General features: G+C 43.1%; 1 protein-coding gene across 3 annotated transcripts in view; it reads right to left on the reverse strand.

The window, feature by feature from the left end:
- Positions 1-891: 891 nt before the first annotated feature.
- Positions 892-22,265, reverse strand: part of LOC147117685 (nuclear transport factor 2-like) — a 45,595-nt gene continuing 24,221 nt past the window's right edge. For all 3 annotated transcript variants that reach the window (XM_085988875.1, XM_085988876.1, XM_085988877.1), the window contains exons 3-5: positions 17,009-17,080; positions 9,559-9,657; positions 892-1,495 (exon numbers count right to left, since the gene is read on the reverse strand). In XM_085988875.1, coding sequence (XP_085845001.1) covers positions 1,382-1,495; positions 9,559-9,657; positions 17,009-17,080 — 285 coding nt within the window. In that variant the 3' untranslated portion in view covers positions 892-1,381. The remainder of the gene's footprint in view (positions 1,496-9,558; positions 9,658-17,008; positions 17,081-22,265) is intronic.

A 22,265-nucleotide genomic window follows, 5' to 3' on the forward strand; every position in this document is an offset into this window, starting at 1 on the left:
ACCAATTGCACCCAGTTTAAATAGTGTAGTTTTTTTTTCATGAAACCCCAATTTCCAGTCTGCATAAAAAAAAGTGACCTTTCCTTACTTAAGGTTTTTTGTGTGACGTTTTCAGTAAAAAAGCCAGTTTTTAGTGTGCTCTTTGGCACAGACCTGCAGATAGTAGTTCACCCATCTCCTCCTCACCCCCCAAAATGAAGCACTCCAGAGTGGGCTGCCTAACACCAAGCACTCAGAGAAAGCTGCTTTGCAAAGCTCACTTTTCTCTATTGTTTCATTCTGTTCACCCATGAGTAACATCAAGTTTTATACCCAACAGACATTTGTTCTCTGCTCCTGTTGGTATCACTGCCATTGCCCTCAAGAACTGTGCTCTCCAACTTACCAGTTCTATGCCATCTCTTCAACCTCTACTTTTTTTTCTTGGAAGTTTACTCCATACCCAAGAAAGGTGATCCTTTTGTCCTTCAAACTACAGCCATTTGTTTTCACATTGGTACTTCAATTGTAGTTGATGCCTCATGTACTCTTTCCATTAACTCAAGGATTCCCCAAGCCCAATCTACTCTTCCATCATTCCCTATTCATACTAGTGAGCATCTGATAACACTCACCTTTAGCCTGCAACCTCTCTCTATCCATCAGTCTCTGCTACAGTCAGTGCTCCCCTGAAGTCACTAATTCCTGATTCACTGAAACTTTTCCTGTTATTTTCTACTCTTATGGTGTCCTTAAGAATAGGCTTGACCCGTCATTAGTTACTGTAGTCAAAGGATAATTATAAGCAACAAACACAGGGCCTGCCAAAGCTACACTGATTATAGCTTGAGGTGTCCTCCTTACTTCCAACTGAGTGGCTTGCTTAAATATTTATAGATCCCAGTTGAAGCATTTACTAAATGTTGCTTTTATTCCAAATCACATTCTGAAAAAAGTACACCTTGTGAACATTTTACAATACCAAATCAGGAAAAAAAAAAAAGTTCAAAGAGCCTGGCAAGCTTGTACTGTATGAAGCAGCTTCAGAATTGATCAGTAACCTTTTTGTAAAATGCCCTTCATGAATAAAAAAGGTCCTGTCAAAAGTTTTCAACTGATGCTCAAATATTTCAAGGACAAAAAAAGACACACTTAAGGAAACCATTTACAGATAACTTCAAAAAGTTGGCGTTTTCAGTCACTGGTTGAGTAAAAACTGTGATTTTGCATGTTGAATTGATTGAAAATCTAATCGTCAAATACTGCAATCATTTTCATTAAGCAATTCAGTTCATTACGTTGGTCCCATACCACAACATTGCCCTTGTGAATACACCGCTTCTACAATTTCAGACTAAAAACAAGTGGCTGATTAAAGTACAACCAGGGTTATAAAGCAGCCCTAGCAAAAGTTATGTAGAGCCAATCTGAACATGTCATTTGTGCAGATCCACTTGTCATTATCATTTTTCAGAAGGAATAACTGATGAAAACCCATCACTGGATCATCATCCACCTATGGGAGAGACAAAAAAATTTGAATCACTGTCAAGGTTACATACTGGAACAAATAAAATTTAACTTTAGGTCTGTACAGTACTTACTATTTAAAAAACACATTCACTTAAAAACAGGAGAATGATGCATAGGATTAGTCGCCAGCCATGGCTCAGAGGTAGCACGCTCGCCACCAAGTCAGAAGATCGTAGGTTCAAGTCCCACTCCAGAGACTTGAGCACAAAATCTAAGCTGATACTCCAGTGCAGCACTGAGCGAGTGCTGCACTGTTGTGGAATGCCATCTTTAGGATGAGACGTTAAACCGAGGCCCCGTTTGCCCTCTCTAGTGGATGCAAAAGATCCCATGGCATGCGGGCAAGAGGAAGCAGCTGATTGGGTGAGTACTTTATTATATAGTATGACAGTTAAGGTTAATAGTTTATAAAGTTTAGAAGGTCTTAATTTTCTGGTTATGGTTTCTAAGGTCTCTGTTGTGTAGCGGGGAGTGCTAGTAAACAAGAGCCCTTGAGTATATCATTTAATTGTAGTGTAATTAGTGGTATTGATTAATTAATTTTAATTAAATTAAATCCAAAGGGTAAGTCACAGCTCGGCCCCGTGGCATGCTCCTCCTGCACTATGTGGGAAATCAGGGACACTTCCTGTGTCCCCGACGACCACGTGCGCGGGAAGTGTATCCAGCTGCAGCTACTGGCAGACCACATTGCGGCGCTGGAGCTGCGAATGGATACATACTGGAGCATTCGCGATGCTGAGGACGTCATGGATAGCACGTTTAATGAGTTGGTCACACCGCAGGTAAAAGCTGCACAGGCAGGAAGGGAATGGGTGACTGCCAAGCAGAGTAGTAGGCGCAGGCAGGTAGTGCAGGGGTCCCCTGTGGCCAGCCCCCTCTCAAACAGATATACCGCTTTGGATATTGTTGGGGGAGATGGCTTATCAGAGAAGGCAGCAGCAGCCAACTTCCTGGCACCATGGGTGGTTCTGCTGCACAGGATGAGAGGAAAAAAAGAGCTACAGTGATTGGGAATTCTATTGTAAGGGGAACAGATAGGCGTTTCTGCGGCCGCAAATGAGACGCCAGAATGGTATGTTGCCTCCCTGGTGCAAGGGTCAAGGATGTCTCAGAGCGGCTGCAGGGCATTCTGGAGGGGAAGGGTGAACAGCCAGTTGTCATAGTGCATATAGGTAAAAAACAGGATGAGGTCCTAAAAGTTGAATATAGGGAGTTAGGAGGTAAATTAAAAAATAGGATCTCAAAAAGGTAGTAATCTCAGGGTTGCTAACAATGCCACATGCTAGTCAGAGTAGAAATAGAAGAAGGACATTTCAGATGAATACACGGCTAGAGGAATGGTGCAAGGGGGAGGGATTCAAATTCTTGGGACATTGGAACCGGTTCTGGGGGAGGTGGGACCAGTACAAACTGGACGGTTTGCACCTGGGCAGGAATGGGACCGACGTCCGAGAGGGGGGGGGGAAAAAAAAGTGTTTGCTACTGCTGTTGGGGAGGATTTAAACTAAAATGGCAGGGGGTTGGGATCCTGTGCAGGGAGACAGAGGAAAGGGAAGCAAGGATAGAAGCAAAAGACAGGAAGGAGAAAAGCAAAAGTGGAAGTCAGAGAAATCAAGGGTGTAAGTCAAACATGGCCACAGTAAATAATAATTCTAAAAGGACTAAGTGTTAAAAAAAACAAGACTGAAGGCTTTGTGGCTTAATGCGAGGAGCATTCGTAATTAGATGGATGAATTAGCTGCGCAAATAGATGTAAACGGATATGATATAATTGGGATTACGGAGACATGGCTCCAGGGTGACCAAGGCTGGGAATTCAACATCCAGGGGTATTCAATATTCAGGAAGGACAGGCAAAAAGGAAAAGGAGGTGGGGTAGCATTGCTGGTTAATGAGGAGATTAACACAATAGTAAGGAAGGATATTAGCTCTGATGTGGAACCTGTATGGGTAGAGCCGAGAAATACCATGGGGCAGAAAACGTTAGTGGGAGTTGTATACAGACCCCCAAACAGTAATGCCGAGGTTGGGAATGGCATTAAATAGGAAATTAGAGACGTGTGCAATAAGGGCACAGCAGTTATCATGGGTGACTTTAATCTACATGTAGACTGGGCTAACCAAATTAGTAACAATATTGTGGAGGAGGAATTCCTAGAGTGTGTGTACGGGATGGTTCCCTGGACCAATATGTCGAGGAACCAACTAGAGATCAGGCCATCTTAGACTGGGTATTATGTAATAAGGATTAATTAGCAATCTTGTTGGGCGAGACCCCTTGGGGAAGAGCGATCATAATATGATAGAATTCTTCATTAAAATGGCGAGTGACGTAGTTGACTCAGACTAGGTCTTGAATTTAAATAAAGGAAACTACGATGGTAAGAGGCGTGAGTTGGCTAGGATGGATTGGGGAACGTTACTTAAAGGGTTGATGGTGGATAGGCAATGGCAAACATTTAAAGATCGCATGGATGAACTACAGAATTTATTCATCCTTGTCTGGCATAAAAACAAAAAAGGTGGCACAACCGTGGCTAACGAGGGAAATTAGGGATAGCATAAAATCCAAGGAGAGGAAATGTAAATTGGCCAGAAAAAGCAACACACCTGAGGATTGGGAGCAGTTTAGGATTCAGCAAAGGAGGACAAAGGGATTAATTAAGAGGGGGGAAAAGAGAGTACGAGTGTAAGCTTGCAGGGAACATAAAAACTGACTGTAAAAGCTTCTGTAGATATGTGAAGAGAAAAAGATTGGTGAGGTCAAGCAGAGGTCCCTTGCAGTCAGAATCAGGGTAATTTATAATGGGGAACAAAGAAATGGCAGACCAATTAAATACATACTTTGGTTCGGTCTTCACAAAGGAGGACACAAATAACCTCCCAGAGATGTCGGGGAACATAGGGTCTAATGAAAGGGAGGAACTGAATGAAATTAGTATTTGTAGGGAAATGGCATTAGAGAAATTGACGGCATTGAAGGCCAATAAATCCCCAGGGCCTGATAATCTACATCCTAGGGTACTTAAGGAAGTGGCCCTAGAAATAGTAGATGCATTGCTGGTCATCTTCCAAAATTCGATAGACTCTGGAACAGTTCCCATGGATTGGAGGGTAGCTAATGTAACCCCACTATTTAAAAAAAGTGGTAGAGAGAAAACAGGGAATTACAGACCGCTAAGCCTGACATCGGAAGTGGGGAAAATGCTAGAGTCCATTATAAAAGATGTAATAGCAGAGCACTTGGAAAGCAGTGACAGGATCGGACAAAGTCAACATGGATTTGCAAAAGGTAAATCATGCTCGACTAATCTACTGGAATTTTTTGAGGATGTAACTCGTAGAATAGATAAGGAAGAACCAGTGGAGGTGGTGTATTTGGACTTGCAGAAGGCTTTCGATAAGGTCCTGCATAAGAGATTAGAGTGCAAAGTTAAAGCACATGGGATTGGGAGTAAGGTACTGACTTGGAGAGAGAACTGGTTAGCAGACAGGAAGCAAAGAGTTGGAATAAACAGATCTTTTTCCGAGTGGCAGGCAATGACTAGTGGGGTACCGCAGGGATCGGTGCTAGGACCCCAGTTATTCACAATATATATATTAATTAATGATCTAGAGGAGGGAACTAGATGTACTATCTCCAAGTTTGCAGATGACACAAAGGTGGGTGGGCGTGTGTGCTGTGAGGAGGATGCAGAGAAACTAGTACGATTTGGACAGGTTGGGTGATTATACTGCATGTTATGCATCTGCCCAATGTGGATAAATGCGAGGTTATCCACTTTGGTGGCAAAAACAGGAAGACATATTATCTGAACAGCAATAGATTGGGAAAAGGGGAAGTGCAACGAGACCTGGGTGTCCTTGTGCACCAGTCGCTGAAGGTAAACATGCAGGTGCAGCAGGCGGTTAAGGCGGCAAATGGTATGTTGGCCTTCATAGCGAGAGGATTCGAGTACAGGAGCAAGGATGTCTTGCTGCAGTTGTACAGGGCCTTGGTGAGACCACACCTTGAGTATTGTGTGCAGTTTTGGTCACCTCATCTGAGGAAGGATGTTCTTGCCATGGAGAGAGTGCAGTGAAGATTCACCAGACTGATACCTGGGATGGCAGGAATGACATATGGAGAAAGATTGGGTCGATTAGGCTTAGATTCGCTAGAGTTTAGAAGAATGAGAGGGGATCTCAGTGAAACTTATAAAATTCTAACAGGACTAGACAGACTAGATGCAGGATGTTCCCGATGGCAGGGAGTCCAGAACCAGGGGTCACAGTCTAAGGATAAGGGCAAGCCATTTAGAACTGAGATGAGGAGGAATTTCTTCACCGAGAGTGGTGAACCTGTGGAATTCTCTGCCACACAGGGCAGCTGAGGCCAATTCATTAAATATATTCAAGGAGTTGATAAATTTCTTACGGTTAAAGGGATCAAGGGATATGGGGAGAAAGCAGGGACAGGGTACTGAATTTGGATGATCAGCCATGATCTCATTGAATGGCGGAACAGGCTCGAGGGGCCGAATGGCCTACTCCTATCTTCTATGTTTCTATAAGAGCAAGGGAGTTCTCCCCAGTATCTGTCCAATAGCTCTCCTTCAACTATCACAAGATTGTGAAGCACTTTTGGACCCCTGGAGGTTGTGAAATGCACTAGCCCGGATATTCCAATCCCTACGGGTGGGTATGCGCTGTGTACCCACCCATAGGGACATTGGAAATGCCGGTTTCAGGTATGCACAGCACATGCGCTAAAAACCGGCATTTCTGATCTGTCAAGAATGCTCGACAGATCCGACGCCTGCCCTAGAAAAAAAAGTGTCTCTGCTGGCGGATAGTTCCGCTTTCTGGAGCCCCTCTGCCTGCAGAAAATAGTTATAATTCTTACGCCTGGTAAAAGCAGGCGCAAGGCCTGCTTTTACCAGGATGAGAGTTGGGAGAATTAAAAAAAAGTCATTTATCATTTAAAAAACACTTAACTTTTTAAAGTTTATTTTTAGCCCTGTAAAAAAAAGTTAAAAAAATTACATTTTTGGTTAAAATATTAAATTTATTGTAATTTCAACTACTGTAATTTAAAAAAGTGATAAACATTTAAAAAAAATGTAAAGTGTTTTGGGGTGATCTCCATTCATACATTTGACAGGTCTCTGTCAAGTGTATGAAGGGAGATTCCCTTTTGATTGGCTCCCCGTGGCCCACGTGATCCCAGGGATGCTTGCGAACTGCCTGCGCCTCTGGGATACGTGGGCCCTGCACACTTGGCGTTCAAGGCCCAGCATCGGAACTATACGCACCTCGGGAGCCCTCAGGTAAGTGCGTAGATTTTTTCCAGATTGGAGGCTTCCAGACGTGGGAAGCCTCCGATCGGAAAATACGGCCCACAATATATAAATATACAAGTTTTTTCTTTCTTTTATGGCAGCTGTACAGAATAGACAGACTGCAGCAAATGATACAGCAGTGTGTAAAAAGTGTTAATTTAAATTTCCTGAGCAGTATGGAAATGAAAATACTCTACACAGTCAATGCAAAGCTTTCCATTTTAGGAAAGCAGTTGACAACTTGTTAATCTATCATTCACTGATTTTTTTTTATCAGTAGGCAAAGGTCAACAAGTGACCTGGACTGGATTCAAACCTAGGACACCATCAAAAGCAACATGTGCAAGTTTCTCTCACCATAAACTGAGTGTTAAACCAAAAAAATCAGTGCAAATCAGGTATTCTAGATGCTCTCTCCCCTCTCCAATTGCTAAGAGAAACTTTTATTTAAGAGTGTTCTGGAAAGAACTTAAAATATTTAGCAGAAACATGGATATCGGGAGGAAATCTTTAAACAAGCTATTTTGGGAAAATACATGTTTCATACATCCATTACAAGAATCAGATTAAAATGAAGAACCTACCCAGGATAATACATGTTGAATTATTAAAACATTCTTTATAACCAGATTACTATCTACTCCTCTTAATTCAAAGTGGCTAATTCAAGTGAATTCTCAGGATCAGGTTGTATTAAAAAGTGCAATAAACTGGATTGTCAGGGAAAAAAGTTGAGGATTTTTTCCACTTTTAAAAATGGGTGCACAAATCTCATCACTGACTGCAGCCAATAAAGACTAGCATTTATATAGCACCTTGCACAACCTCAGAAATCCCAAAGCGCTTTACAGCCAATTAAGTACTTTTTAAAGTGCAGTCACTTGTAATGTAGGAAACACGGCAGCCAATTTGCACACAGCAAGCTCCCACAAACAGCAATGTAATAATGACCAGATTTTTTTTTGGTAGTGTTGGTTGAGGGATAATGGTTAGCCAGGACACCAGGGATAACTCCACTGCTCTTCAAAATAATGCCATGGGATTTTTTATGTCCACCCGAGACAGGGTTTCGGTTTAATAACTCATCCAAAAGATGGCACCTCCAAAAGAGTAGCAACTCCCTCAGTACTGCACTGGAGTGTCAGCCTGGATTTTATGCTCAAGTCTCGAGTGGGATTTGATTACTTAATTTTTTAGCTGGGCGGGTTTGCTCTTTAGGTTGTATTTAGCCTTACTGGCGGAAGACAGACCAGTCAAGATACATGTACAATACTTAATTCATGTTGCTTGTGGTTTAACAGCCATTTATTGAATCAAAAACAGCTAAGGAAATTAATCCAGCTCCAGTGAAATTATAGGAAATTAAAGGTACACTAACAAATGTGTACAGTCTGATTCAATGACTGAAGATTCATGGAATTAGAACTAGGTATCTACTTGTGTGTACCTTAGTTTTAAATTCAGAAACAAAAAGGATAAATTACAATTCAAGTTTAAAAATTTGCATTCATCTTCTGGTCAAGTTAATTGTTAGAATATTTTTAAATTTCTGAGTCATTTCTAGTCAGCTTTGTACTTGTAACTGAGCTTTGACATTTTGTATTTCCTACAAGAGATAATGATATTACACAGTTGAGCAGTGCATCAGGGCCTTTCAACATTTTACCATTCATTTGACTGCTGCTCAGCTGATTAAAGTGCCAGCAAGAGCAGTGCAATAAACAGCTTAGAAGCTCAATGGTAGTTAGTGGGATGTTGCTTAGCCTCCGGTGGAGTCTGTGCTCCCGATCAGCTCTCTCGCACCAAAGGCAGCGCTGAATCAGTTAATTTAAGAATTTCTGCAAAAGCCACGTTGAACAGATACTCAGCCAGAGTTCAGCTATTCAGTCATTGAATTAACTCTAACTCAGCTGGTGAACCAATTCCTACCTGCAGTGGGAATCTGCCACATCGCTTTTTTCAAAACTTCAACAATGCCTTAAAAGCAACAAGGATTTATTGGCCTTGGAGGAGGTGCAGTGCAGATTACCAGAATGATACCAGGTTGCATAGACTAGGCTTGTATTTCCTTCAGTACAGAAGATTAAGGGGCGATTTAATTGAGGCATTTAAGGGATTTAATAGTTGCTTCTATCTACCCTATTTTCACCTGAGTTTTTGGGGGGGGGGGGGGGGGGGGGGGGGGGGGGGGAGTCCAAAACAAGGGGGCATAACCTTAATTAGAACTAGGCTGTTCAGTGGTGATGTCAGGAAGGACTTCACAGAAAGGCTAGTTGAAATCTGGAAAACTCTCCCCCAAAAAGTTGTTGTGGCTAGGTCAATTGAAAATTTCAAAACTGAGATGGATATATTTCTGTTAGGCAAGGGTATTAAGGGTTACAGAACCAAGGGGTAAATGGATTTAAGTTACAGGTCAGCCATAATCTAACTGAATGACGAACAGGCCTGCGGGGCTGAATGGCCTACTCCTGTTTCTATGTCCCTTAACAATTCAATTTCATTCATTTTTGACAATAAATGGACTTGCGCATTAAAGGACAATACAAAAAAGTGTGGTGTTTTAGCTGATTAAAATTGGAAGAATGAGCAAACACTCATTTTTGCTGTTGAACACAAGATTGTGCCCACACTTCTGTCAAGTTACTGACCCGAGCCACACCACTGTAAAGAGGTAATTCCCCACTGAAAGAGACCCACACTTCGAGCAATTTCCCCCACTCACCTTTAGCTGTCCTACCACCATACTAAGAACACAGCTGTCTGGTGCTGGTTGATGGTCCTCTGCAGTTATACTATGCTGAATCTTCTGGAATGGAAGGCTCTAGAGTTTAAAAAGGAGAGAAGTGGCAAATAAGTGGTTACTTTATGCTTCAGATTCAGTCTAAATTATCAATGACCAAACCCATTACCAACAGGAGAGCCAAAACAGAAATTGTGATATGGCAAGTTTCCAAAACTTGAAGAAAAAAGTAGCCAGTTTGAAATTCTCAAATATATATCCCCACTAAAAAGTAGTTGATGTATTCCAGTCACATTTAGGCTTATCTAGGTTATTGGCATCAACAAGTGCACTTTAGCCAATATGCTTTAATGTGTACAACACTGGTCATCCTGCGATCTGGCACGCCCAGAGAGGAATGGCGTTGCAGGAAGTGCACGTTCAGGAAATCATAGGCCCACCGCCCCTGGGAGCACCAACTCATGGAATCACCAAAGGTTAAGCTTTGCTCAACATGGCAAATGGCACGCAATAGATCCCAGGTCGAGTCCAACACCACAAGATTTAGCTAGAAGAAATACCCCAATTCTTTCAGAAATGTGTCAAACATACATTGAGACTGTTACTTATCAGTATCACCCAACACATCATTGAAAAAAGACTTTGAATAGGGTGGGCGACAAGACAGATCAGCAGGATCGATAACAATTCTTTACATATGCCCTGGAGCTGGAATACACATTCTTGATAAAAACCAAGACGCAGTCATGTATTCCCATTGCTACCACCTCCTTCATGGAGGACTATATAAAGTACTCAGCCAAAACATAGAAGATAGGAGGAGTAGGCCATTTGGCCCCTCGAGCCTGTTCCGCCATTTAATGAGATCATGGCTGATCATCCAAATTCAGTACCCTGTCCCTGCTTTCTCCCCATATCCCTTTAGCCTTAGGAAATATATTAAATATATTCAAGAAGGAGTTAGATAAGTTGGCCTCAACTGCCTTCTGTGGTAGAGAATTCCACAGGTTCACCACTCTCTGGGTGAAGAAATTCCTCATCAGTCCTAAATGGCTTACCCCTTATCCTTAGACTGTGACCCCTGGTTCTGGACTCCTCCGCCATCAGGAACATCCTTCCTGCATCTAGTCCTGTTAGAATTTTATAAGTTTCAATGAGATCCCCTCTTATTCTTCTAAACTCTAGCAAATTTAAGCCCAATCGACCCAATCTCTCTTCATACATCATTCCTGCCATCCCAAGCATCAGTCTGGTGAATCTTCGCTGCACTCCCTCCATGGCAAGAACATCCTCCCTCAGATAAGGTGACCAAAACTGCACACAGTACTCCAGGTGTGGTCTCACCAAGGCCCTGTACAACTGCAGCAAGACATCCTTGCTCCTCGAATCCTCTCGCTATGAAGGCCAACATACCATTTGCCTTCTTAACCGCCTGCTGCACCTGCATGCTTACCTTCAGCGACTGGTGCACAAGGACACCCAGGTCTCGTTGCACTTCCCCTTTTCCCAATCTATTGCTGTTCAGATAATAAATCTGTCTTCCTGTTTTTGCCAAAGTGGATAACCTCACATTTATCCACATTATACTGCATTTGCCCAATCACCCAACCTGTCCAAATCATACTGGAGTTTCTCTGCATCCTCCTCACAGCACCCACCCAACCAGCTTTGTGTTGTCTGCAAACTTGAGATATTACATCTAGTTCCCTCGTCTAGATCATTTATATATAGTGAATAGCTGGGGTCCTAGCACCGGTCCCTGCGGTACCCCACTAGTCACTGCCTGCCACTCGGAAAAAGACCAGTTATTCCAACTCTTTGCTTCCTGTCTGCCAACCAGTTCTCTATCCAAGTCAGCACCTTACCCCCAATCCCATGTGCTTTAACTTTGCATGCCAATCTCTTATGCGGGACCTTATCGAAAGCCTTCTGAAAGTCCAAATACACTACATCCACTGGTTCTCCCTTATCTATTCTACCAGTTACATCCTCAAAACATTCCAGTAGATTAGTCAAGCATGATTTACCTTTTGTAAATCCATGTTGACTTTGTCCAATCCCGTCACTGTTTTCCCAAGTGCTCTGCTATTACATCTTTTATAATGGACTAGCATTTTCCACACTACCGATGTCAGGCTTACCGGTCTATAATTCCCCGTTTTCTCTCTGCCACCTTTTTTTTAATTTTTAATTTTTTAATAAAATAGTGGGGTTACATTGGCTACCCTACAATCCATGGGAACTATTCCAGAGTCTATAGAATTTGGGAAGATGACCAGCAATGCATCTACTATTTCTAGGGCCACTTCCTTAAGTGCCCTAGGATGTAGATCATCAGGCCCTGGGGATTTATTGGCCTTCAATGCAGTCAATTTCCCTAACACCATTTCCCTACAAATACTGATTTCATTCAATTCCTGCCTCTTATTAGAGCCTATGTTCCCCAACATCTCTGGAAGGTTATTTGTGTCCTCCTTTGCGAAGGCAGAACCAAAGTATGTATTTAATTGGTCTGCCATTTCTTTGTTCCCCATTATAAATTCCCCGGATTCTGACTGCAAGGGACTTACGCGTGACTTCACCAATCTTTTTCTCTTCACATATCTATAGAAGCTTTTATGTTCGCTGCAAGCTTACTCTTATTCTATTTCCCCCCCTCTTAATTAATCCCTTTGTCCTCCTTTGCTGAATCCTAAACTGCTCCCAATCTTCAGGTTTGCTGCTTTTTCTGGCCAATTTATATGTCCTCTCCTTGGATCTTATGCTATCCCTAATTTCCCTTGTTAGCCACGGTAGAGTCACCTTTTTGTTTTATTTTTATGCCAAACAGGGGTGAACAAATTCTGTAGTTAATCCATGCGATCTTTAAATGTTTGCCATTGCCTATCCACCGTCAAACCCTTTAAGTAACGTTCCCCAATTCATCCTAGCCAACTCGTGCCTCATACCGTCATAGTTTCCTTTATTTAAATTCAGGACCCTAGTCTCTGCATCAACTACTTCACTCTCCATCTTAAATGAAGAATTCTATCATATTATGATCGCTCCTCCCCAAGGGGCCTCGCACATCAAGATTGCTAATTAATCCTCTCTCATTACATAATACCCAGTCTAAGATGGCCTGATCTCTAGTTGGTTCCTCAACATATTGGTCCAGGAAACCATCCCGTATACACTCCAGGAATTCCTCCTCCACAGTATTGTTACTAATTTGGTTAGCCCAATCTATATGTAGATTAAAGTCACCCATGATAACTGCTGTGCCCTTATTACTTGAAACTTATAAAATTCGAACAAGACTAGACAGACTAGATGCAGGAAGGATGTTCCCGATGGTCGGGGAGTCCAGAAGGAGGGGTCACAGTCTAAGGATAAGGGGTAAGCCATTTTAGGACAGAGATGAGGAGGAATTTCTTCACCCAGAGTGGTGAACCTGTGGAATTTTCTACTACAGAAGGCAGTGGAGGCCAATTCATTAAATATATTCAAGAAGGAGTTGGATATATTTCTTAAGGCTAAAGGGATCAAGGGATATGGGAAGAAAGCAGGTACAGGGTACTGAATTTGGATGATCAGCCATGATCTCGTTGAATGGCGGAGCTGGCTCGAGGGGCCAAATGGCCTACTCCTGCTCCTATCTTCTATGTATCTATGTATCACACGCGTCTCGAATTTCCCATTTAATGCCATCCCTAACCTCAGCATTACTGTTTGGGGATCTGTATACAACTCCCACTAACGTTTTCTGCCCCATGGTATTGCTCAGCTCTACCCATACAGATTCCACATCATCAGAGCTAATATCCTTCCTTACTATTGTGTTAATCTCCTCTTTCACCAGCAATGCTACCCCACCTCCTTTTCCTTTTTGCCTGTCTTTCCTGAATATGGAATACCCCTGGATGTTGAATTCCCAGCCTTGGTCAACCTGGAGCCATGTCTCTGTAATTACAATTACATCATATCCACGCAGCTAATTCATCCACCTTATTACGAATGCTCCTCGCATTAGGACACAAAGCCTTCAGACTTGTTCTTTTAACACTTAGTCCTTTTATAATTTTTATTTACTGTAGCCCTGTTGATTTACACCCTTCATTTCTCTGCCTTTCACCTTCCTGTCTTTTGTTTCTATCCTTGCTTCCCTTTCTTCTGTCTCCTTGCACAGGTTCCCAACCCCCTGCCATTTTAGTTTAAATCTTCCCCAACAGCAATAGCAAACACTCCCCCTAGGACATCGGTCCCGGTCCTGCCCGGGTGCAAACCGTCCAGTTTGTACTGCTGCTGCCTTCTCCCGATAAGCCACCTCCCTCAACAATATTCAAAGCGGTATATCTGTTTGAGAGGGGGGGGGGGGATGGCCACAGGGGACCCCTGCACTACCTGCCTGCGCCTACTACTCTGCCTGGTGGTCACCCATTCCCTGCCTGCCTGTGCAGCCTTAACCTGCGGTGTGATCAACTCTCTAAACGTGCTATCCACGATGTCCTCAGCATCGCGAATGCTCCAGTATGTATCCATTCGCAGCTCCAGCACCGCAATGCGGTCTATCAGTAGCTGCAACTGGATACACCTCCTGCACACATGGTCATCAGGGACACAGGAAGTGTCCCTGATTTCCCACATCGCGCAGGAGGAGCATGCTATGGGGCCGAGCTGTCCTGCCACGAATTACCCTTTAAATTAATTCAAATTAAATTAAATCAAATCAATACCACTAATTACACTACAATTAAATGATATACGCAAGGGCCCTACACAAGAGACCTTAGAAACTATAACCACAAAACCTAGAGAGAAAAATAAGCATGCATGTTGGATTTCCCAGCCTGATGCCATTCCACAAAGTCATAGCAAAATCTGCCCCATATTCAGGAACAAACTCCAGCCCATTCCTTTTTTTTAATTACACCATCTGACTCCAATGCACTGGATATATATGTTGCAAAAATCTGAACTTAGATTTTTTCTGCTCAATAGGATACCTTTTTAGTGGGCTAAAATCACAACTGTACATACGCCACAAACAGAATCCTATTACCTCCTCTCAGAAGGGCAGCTCCAAAATCAAGTTGCCAGTTCTCAAAGGTCATTATCTCAACCCCAGAGAATGCTTTTAGGAATTCAGCACAGCATCCATGCCCGCCTTCACTCAGTGGTAGCGCTCACACCTCTGTCAAAAAGGTTCAAACCCCACTCCAGCGACTTGAGTACATAATCTAGGCTGGTATATCAGTGCAGTACCGAGGAAGTGCTACACCGTTGGAGGTGCCATCTTTCAGTGAGACATTAAACCGATGTCCCATCTGCTCTCAGGTGGACATAAAAGATCCCGTGGCACTGTTCAAAAAGAGAAGCAGGGAAGTTGTGTGTCCTGGCAAATGTTCAATCCTCAACCAAAACAGGTAGTCTGGTCATTTCCCTCATTGCTGTTTGTGGGAGAAACTGGCTGCCTTGTTTTGCTACATTACAACAAAAAGTACTTAGTGGGCAGTGAACCACTTTGGGATGTCTTGCATTTATAGAAAGCCTTTCATGACTGCAAGTTTTTTTTCTTTCTTTGGTCTTAACATTTGCCAGGTAACAAAGTGGAGTCCACTCCCTCCTTTCCATCTACATAGCACACTCCATCGCCTTGTCCAACTTCAATGCAGGCAGGCGGGGCTCTACTACGGCCCTTTGAGTTGACAAACTAGTATAATACTCTTTTCTATGTTGTAGATGCCCTGCTAGCCTAGGGTGTTAGCATGATTATATATTATGTCTTTTCAAAAGAGGAACCCTTTTAATCATGATTGATGAAGGAAGTTAACAAATAGATAAACTAGTGAGCATAATTCATGTAATTGCACTCTTGGGAATGAACACAACCCCCTGAACTCATATTAGCGCCATCATCTACTGAACTGCCCCGAAGCTTCAAATAGATCTTAATCAACACACTGGTTAGGCCAAGCATCTTCCCTTCAGTTATCCTTGTGCAGTGGTTAAATAATTAGGTCTCCAGCTTCAACCCATTTAGGGCTTTGGACAGAGGCAAGAAAATCTTTTAGACTGCTGATGAGATAAACTCTATGGTGTGGCCACAGAGACGAAGTCTGAGACTTAAGCCACAAGAAAGATATTGCTGACCAACAAAGGTTTTGACATGACCATACCGCACAGCCACTCTGATTTAGCAGTCATCACTTATTGTGTAGCTACCATCTACCCAAGAACACAAAGGGGTGCCACTCTTGGCTGGCCAGCAGTCCAAAGTTTCCCCAAAGATATAGCAAGCTACTCAATTGCTGCACCATTCTTAAATTCATGCCAAGGCCATGAAATTGGTGAATCTCAGAAAAGCAGCAGAGACAAATGTTAAAAGGGGTTTGAATCATCTTTTAAGCTCCAGGCTAGAAATATTCCAATCATTCAAAGAGTTAGGAAATCTCACTGTATGGCTATCCAGTGATGCACCTACAGTCAAAGATCCTCCAGAATTCAGTACCTTGCAGCTTCCGTGGAACATGACTTGTCACGATTCATCCAAGGTCTAGATCCATTAAGGAGTATTTTTGACCCAATGTTAGCCGAATACACAGATTTCAACTACCAGACAGTAGACACTGCGACCACAAAACCATAGGCAGCAATCTTTCCATTGATTTCCTGAACAGCAATGACATGAATCCATTCCCGGGAAACAAAAACGTCACATTTTAAATTCCAGATGGCAAAGGCCAGACTTTTCAGAGGAATCCTTACATTTCATGTCATAGCGAAGCAAAATCTGAGCAGACACGACCAGATTATTTTATTTATAGTGATAAATATTGGCCTGGAGATCTCCCCTGTTCTTCAAAATAGTGCCATGGGATCTTTTACATCCACCTGATAAGGGCAGACAGGGCCTCGGTTTAACGTCTCACCCAAAAGATGGCACCTTCAACAGAGCAGCACTCCCCCAGTACTGCACCGACATGTCAACTTAGATTATGCACTCGAGCCTCTGGAAGGGGACTTCTGTTAAGATGGACTAATAGTCCTGATGATTTGAAGCACAAATAGGAATTTACTATAATAGATCTAGATGACGGCAAGTTCATTTGAGATTTGGCTTGAAGACGGTTCCATCCCAAGTATTTACAAAGTTACAAGCAACAGCTCAAATGCAACCAACTGCTAGTGGAAAGTGTGGCTACTGGAATCACATGCTCTCAAACATATTTTAAAAGTCATAATATATGATCATCATAATACCCTAAGCTCGCAGGGCATCTACAACATTACAACAAAGCAGGGAAAATGCACCTGCATTATCCGGAGGTTAATTACAACATGAGCAAAGTGTTTAAGCCAAGACATTTTCCAGCATGTGTCTAAATACCACAGTGGTAATCATAATGTGTGTTAATACAAGAGATGCACACAATGACTATGAATTACATACAGCTATTTTCTCCATTATTGCAGCTTTTCCCCGGAAAGGTTGTCCTTCCCATGTTAAGCAGGAACAGTCACTCTGGAAGTGAAAAAGAGAGTTTTAAAATGAGTTACATTTTATGAAGAACGATGTTTACAACCTTCTGACAGGAAATCTTCATGCACCTCAAGTTTTTGTAATGGTACTTGTTTTTTTCCTCCCATTCAGAGCCGGTAACCAGCTCTACCTTAAAAAGCTGCACAGAGAGAAACATCACCCAACTCCACCCTGCCTCAACTCACCTGCTGCTGAAACCCTTAAGCTCTGCCTTGGTTACCTCTAGACTTGACTATCCCAATGTCCTCCTGGTAACAAAGCTCAAAAAGATCAGCCAAAACTCTGTCTATATCCTAACTCGTCACCCGTGCTTGCTGACTTACACTGGCTCCCGGTCTGGCAACGCCGTAGTTTTAAAATTCTCATCCTTGTTTTCAAATCCCTCCATGGCCCCGCCCTATCTCTAATCTCCTCCAGCCATACAACCCTCAGAGATCTCTGCACTCCTCCAATTCTGGCTCCTTGTACATCCCCCATTTTAATCGCGCCACCACTGGCTGCCGTGCTTTCAGCTGCCTAGGCCCCAAGCTCTGGAATTCACCCCCCTCCCCCCGAAACCTTTCTACTGCACAATCCTCCTTAAAACCCCACTTCTTTTGGTCATCTGTCCTAATAGCTCATGTGGCTCAGTGTCAAATTTTGTTTGATAATGCTGTGAGGCACCTTGGGCCTACAGTAAAGGGGCTATATACACATGCAAATTGTTAGATTTATGACCTCTAGTTTTGGACACCCTCAAGTGGAAACATCTTATTTACATCTACCCTATCAAACCCTTTCATTATCTTAAAGACCTCCATCAGGCCACCCCTTAGTCTCCCCGGTTCAGCCTTTCCTGGTAAGTATATCCCCTCAGTTGTGGTATCATCCTCATGAATCTTTTCCAACGGAGACCAAAACTGTGCACAGTACAAGTGGTCTAACCAAGGTTCTACACTAGTTTAATATAACTTCTCCACTTTTCAATTCTATCCCCCTAGAAGTGAACCACAGTGCTTGGGTTTGCTTTTTTTTTTTTTTTTATATAAAATGGCCTTATTAACCTGCCTCACTACTTTGTGATTTGTGTATCCTTACCTCTAGATCCCTTTTCTCCTCTACCCCATTTAGACAAAATTATCCAAGCAGTATGTGGCCTCCTTATTCTTCCTACCAAAATGTACCACCTCACACTTGCCTATACTGAAATTAATTTGCCAATTACACACCCATGCTGCAAGTTTATTACTGTCTTCCTGCATTTTGTCACATTCTTTGTAGTAACTACATCTCCCAATTTGGTGTAGTCTGCAAATTTTTAAAAATTGTACTGCCAATTCCAGTCCAAATCATTAATGTAAATTGTGAACAGTGGTCCCAGCACCGATCCTTGTGGAATACTATTTCCCACCTTTTGCCAGTCTGGAGCAGCCACCTTTAACCCCTACTCTGTTTTCTAGCCAGCTTGCTATCCATTCTGCTGCCTGTCCTGACTCCACATGCTCTGACCTCAAGTCATGAGTTCACTATGTGGTACCTTATCAAACACCTTTTGAAAATCCAAATAGGATATGTCTACTGCATTACCCTTGTCTACTGTTACTTTGTCAAAAAATTCTATTATGTTTGGTCAAGCACGACCTTCCCAACAAGGATAAAGACTATCGCGAGGGACAGCCAGAATGCGGGCCATGGCACTTTGGAGCTGGAGGCTGGCCAAAGGGAGGGGGAGGAGGAGGAAAGGAGGAGTAATGTGGTAGTTGTAGGGGATTCTATAATTAGGGGGACAGATAGCATCCTTTGTAAGCAAGATCGAGAGTCCCACATGGTATGTTGCCTACCTGGTGCCAGAGTGGGGGACATCTCAAACCAGCTTGAAAGGATATTGGAGATGGAGGGGAGGATCCAGTCATTGTGGTCCATGATGGAACCAACAATATAGGGAAGAGTAGGCAAGAGGTTCTGTCTGGGGAGTACCAGGAACTAGGAGCTAAATTAAAGAACTGGACCTCAAGGGTTATAATCTCTAGATTATTACCTGAGCCACATGCAAATTGGCATAGGGATAAGCTGATTAGGGAAGTGAACACGTGGCTAAAGGAGTGGTGTGGGAAAGAGGGGTTCCATTTCATGGGGCACTGGCACCAATATTGGGACAGGAAGGAACTGTACTGTTGGGACGGGCTCCACCTGAACCAGTCTGGGACCAGGGTCCTAGTGGAATAAATAGGGCGGTCACAAGGACTTTAAACTAGTAAAAGGGGTGGGGGCAGGGCTCAGGTAGAAATAGTTGAAATAATAGTTCAAAAACAAACGAAAGGGAAGAGTAGAGCAAGTCAGAAATTGTGCTTTTGGCACTACAAGTAAAAGGGAAAAACTAAAAGATGTAAATGATTAAACCAGGAGAGAAAGAAACATGAGTAAAATATTCTGAAGGACAGGCTAGGGTGTATGGTCCAAATAAGCATTCTTTATACAAACGCATGGAATATAAGGAATAGATTGAATGAACTGCAGGCGCGAATTCAAATTGGAGGGTATGACATGGTAGCCATTACTGAAACATGACTGCAAGACAGTCAGGACTGGGAGCTGAATATATGATGATCGCTGAAGCCTCGAACGCTGCGCTAAATCCTGCGCTCAGGCGACTTTTGCGCCACTTTGACGCCCCAACCCAATTTCTAGGCCTTAGTCCTTTTAGAATTATTTACTGTGGCCGTTTGATTTACACCCTTGATTTCTCTGCCTTCCACTTTTGCTTTTCTCCTTCCTGTCTTCTGCTTTCCTTTCCTTGTCTCCCTGCACAGGTTCCCAACCCCCTGCCATTTTAATTTAAACCCTCCCCAACAGCACTAGCAAACACTCCCCCTAGGACATCGGTCCCGGTTCTGCCCAGGTGCAAACCGTCCAGTTTGTACTGGTCCCACCTCCCCCGGAACCGATTCCAATGTCCCGAGAATTTGAATCCCTCCCATTCTTCTAGCCACGTATTCATCTGAAATATCCTTCTATTTCTACTGACTAGCATGTGGCACTGGTAGCAATCTTGAGATTACTACTTTTGAGGTCCTATTTTTTAAATTTACCTCCCGACTCCCTATATTCAGCTTTTAGGACCTCATCCTGTTTCTGGCTATATCGTTGGTACCTATATGCACCACAACAACTGGCTGTTCACCCCCCCCCCCCCTCCAGAATGCCCTGCAGCCGCTCCAAGACATCCTTGACCCTTGCACCAGGGAGGCAACATACCATCCTGGAGTCTCGTTTGCGGCCACAGAAACGCCTATCTATCTATTTCCCTTACAATAGAATCCCCTATCACTGTTGCTCTCCCGCTCTTTTTCCTCCCGTCCCGTGCAGCAGAACCACCCATGGTCGCAGGAAGTTGGTTGCTGCTGCCTTCCCCCGATAAGCCATCCTCCCCAACAATATCCACAGCAGTATATCTGTTTGGGGGGGGGGGGGGGGGGGTGGCCACAGGGGACCCCTGCACTGCACCTACTGCTCTGCCTGTGCAGCCTTTACCTGCGGTGTGAGCAACTGATGAAATGTGATATCCACGACGTCCTCAGCATCGCGAATGCTCCAGTATGTATCCATTCGCAGCTCCAGCACTGCAATGCGGTCTGCTAGTAGCTGCAGCTGGATACACTTCCCGCACACATGGTCATCATACACACAGCATTCATAACAAGATTGATGAGTTGACGGCACAAATAGATACAAATGGGTATGATCTGATTGCCATTACAGAGACATGGTTGCAAGGTGACCAGGGCTGGGAACTGAATACTCCAGGTTATTTGACAATTCGGAAGGATAGGCAGAAAGGAAAGCGAGGTGGGTGGCTTTGTTGGTAAAGGATGGGATCAGTGCAGTGGTGAGAAGTGCTATTGGCTCAGAAGATCAAGATGTAGAATCAGTTTGGGTGGAGATAAAAAAATAAGGGGAAGTCGTCTCTGGTGGTGTAGTCTACAGGCCCCTGAACAGTAGCAATGCTGTTGGACAGAGTATAAATCAACAAATGGAGGCCTGTAAAAAAGGTATGGTAATAATCATGGTTGATTTTAATCTCCATATTGATTGGACAAATCAAATTGGCCATGGTAGCCTTGAGGAGGAGTTCATAGTGTATCCGGGATGGTTTCCTAGAACAGTATGCAATGGAACCAACCAGGGAGCAGGCTATCTTGGATCTGGTACTGTGCAATAAGACAGAATTAATAAATGATCTCATAGTAAAGGATCCTCTAGGAAAGAGTGATCATAACATGGTTGAATTTTAAATTCAGTTGGAGGGAGAGAAAGTTGTATCGCAAACCAGTGTCCTAATCTTAAACAAAGGCAATTACAATGGCATGAGGGCAGAACTGGAAAAATAAATTAAAAAGGTAAGAGAGTTGAAATGCAGTGGTGGACATTTGAGGAGATATTTCATAACGCAACAAAAATATATTCCAGTGAGAAAGAATGATTTTAAGAGAAGGGAGCACTATCCGTGGTTAACTAAGGAAATAAAGGATGGTATCAAATTGTAAACAAAGGCATACAATGTTGCCAAGAGTATTGGAAGCCAGAGGATTGGGAATTTTTTTTAAACCAAAGGACGACTGAAAAAAATGAATTATGAGTAAACTGGCAAGTATGAGCTTCTACAGGTATATAAAAAGTAGCTAAAGTAAACATTGGTCCCTTAGAGGATGAGAATGGGGAATTAATAATGAGGAACAGGGAAATGGCAGAGACTCTGAACAAATATTTCGTATCTGTCTTCATGGTAGAAGACACTAACAACATCCCAATAATGGATAATCAAGGGGCCACAGGGAGGGGGGAACTAAAGACAATCACAGTCACCAAGAAAAAAGTACTTGGTAAAATAATGACTAAAAGACGACAAGTCCCCTGGACCAGACGGCTTGCATCCCAGGGTCTTAAAAGAATTGGCTGCAGAGATAGTGGATGCATTGGTTGCAATCTACCAACATTCCCTGAACTCTGGAGAGGTCCCAGCAGATTGGAAAACCACAAACGTAACACCCCTGTTTAAGAAAGGAGGGAGACAGAAAGCAGGAAACTATAGACCAGTTAGCCTAACATCTGTCGTTGGGAAAATGCTGGAGTCCTTCATTAAGGAAGCAGTAGCAGGGCATTTGGAAAATGATAATGCAGTCAAGCAGAG

Source organism: Somniosus microcephalus, chromosome 5, assembly GCF_052327205.1.
Source record: "Somniosus microcephalus isolate GS21.2 chromosome 5, FLI_Smic_1.0, whole genome shotgun sequence".
Lineage (NCBI taxonomy): Eukaryota > Metazoa > Chordata > Chondrichthyes > Squaliformes > Somniosidae > Somniosus > Somniosus microcephalus.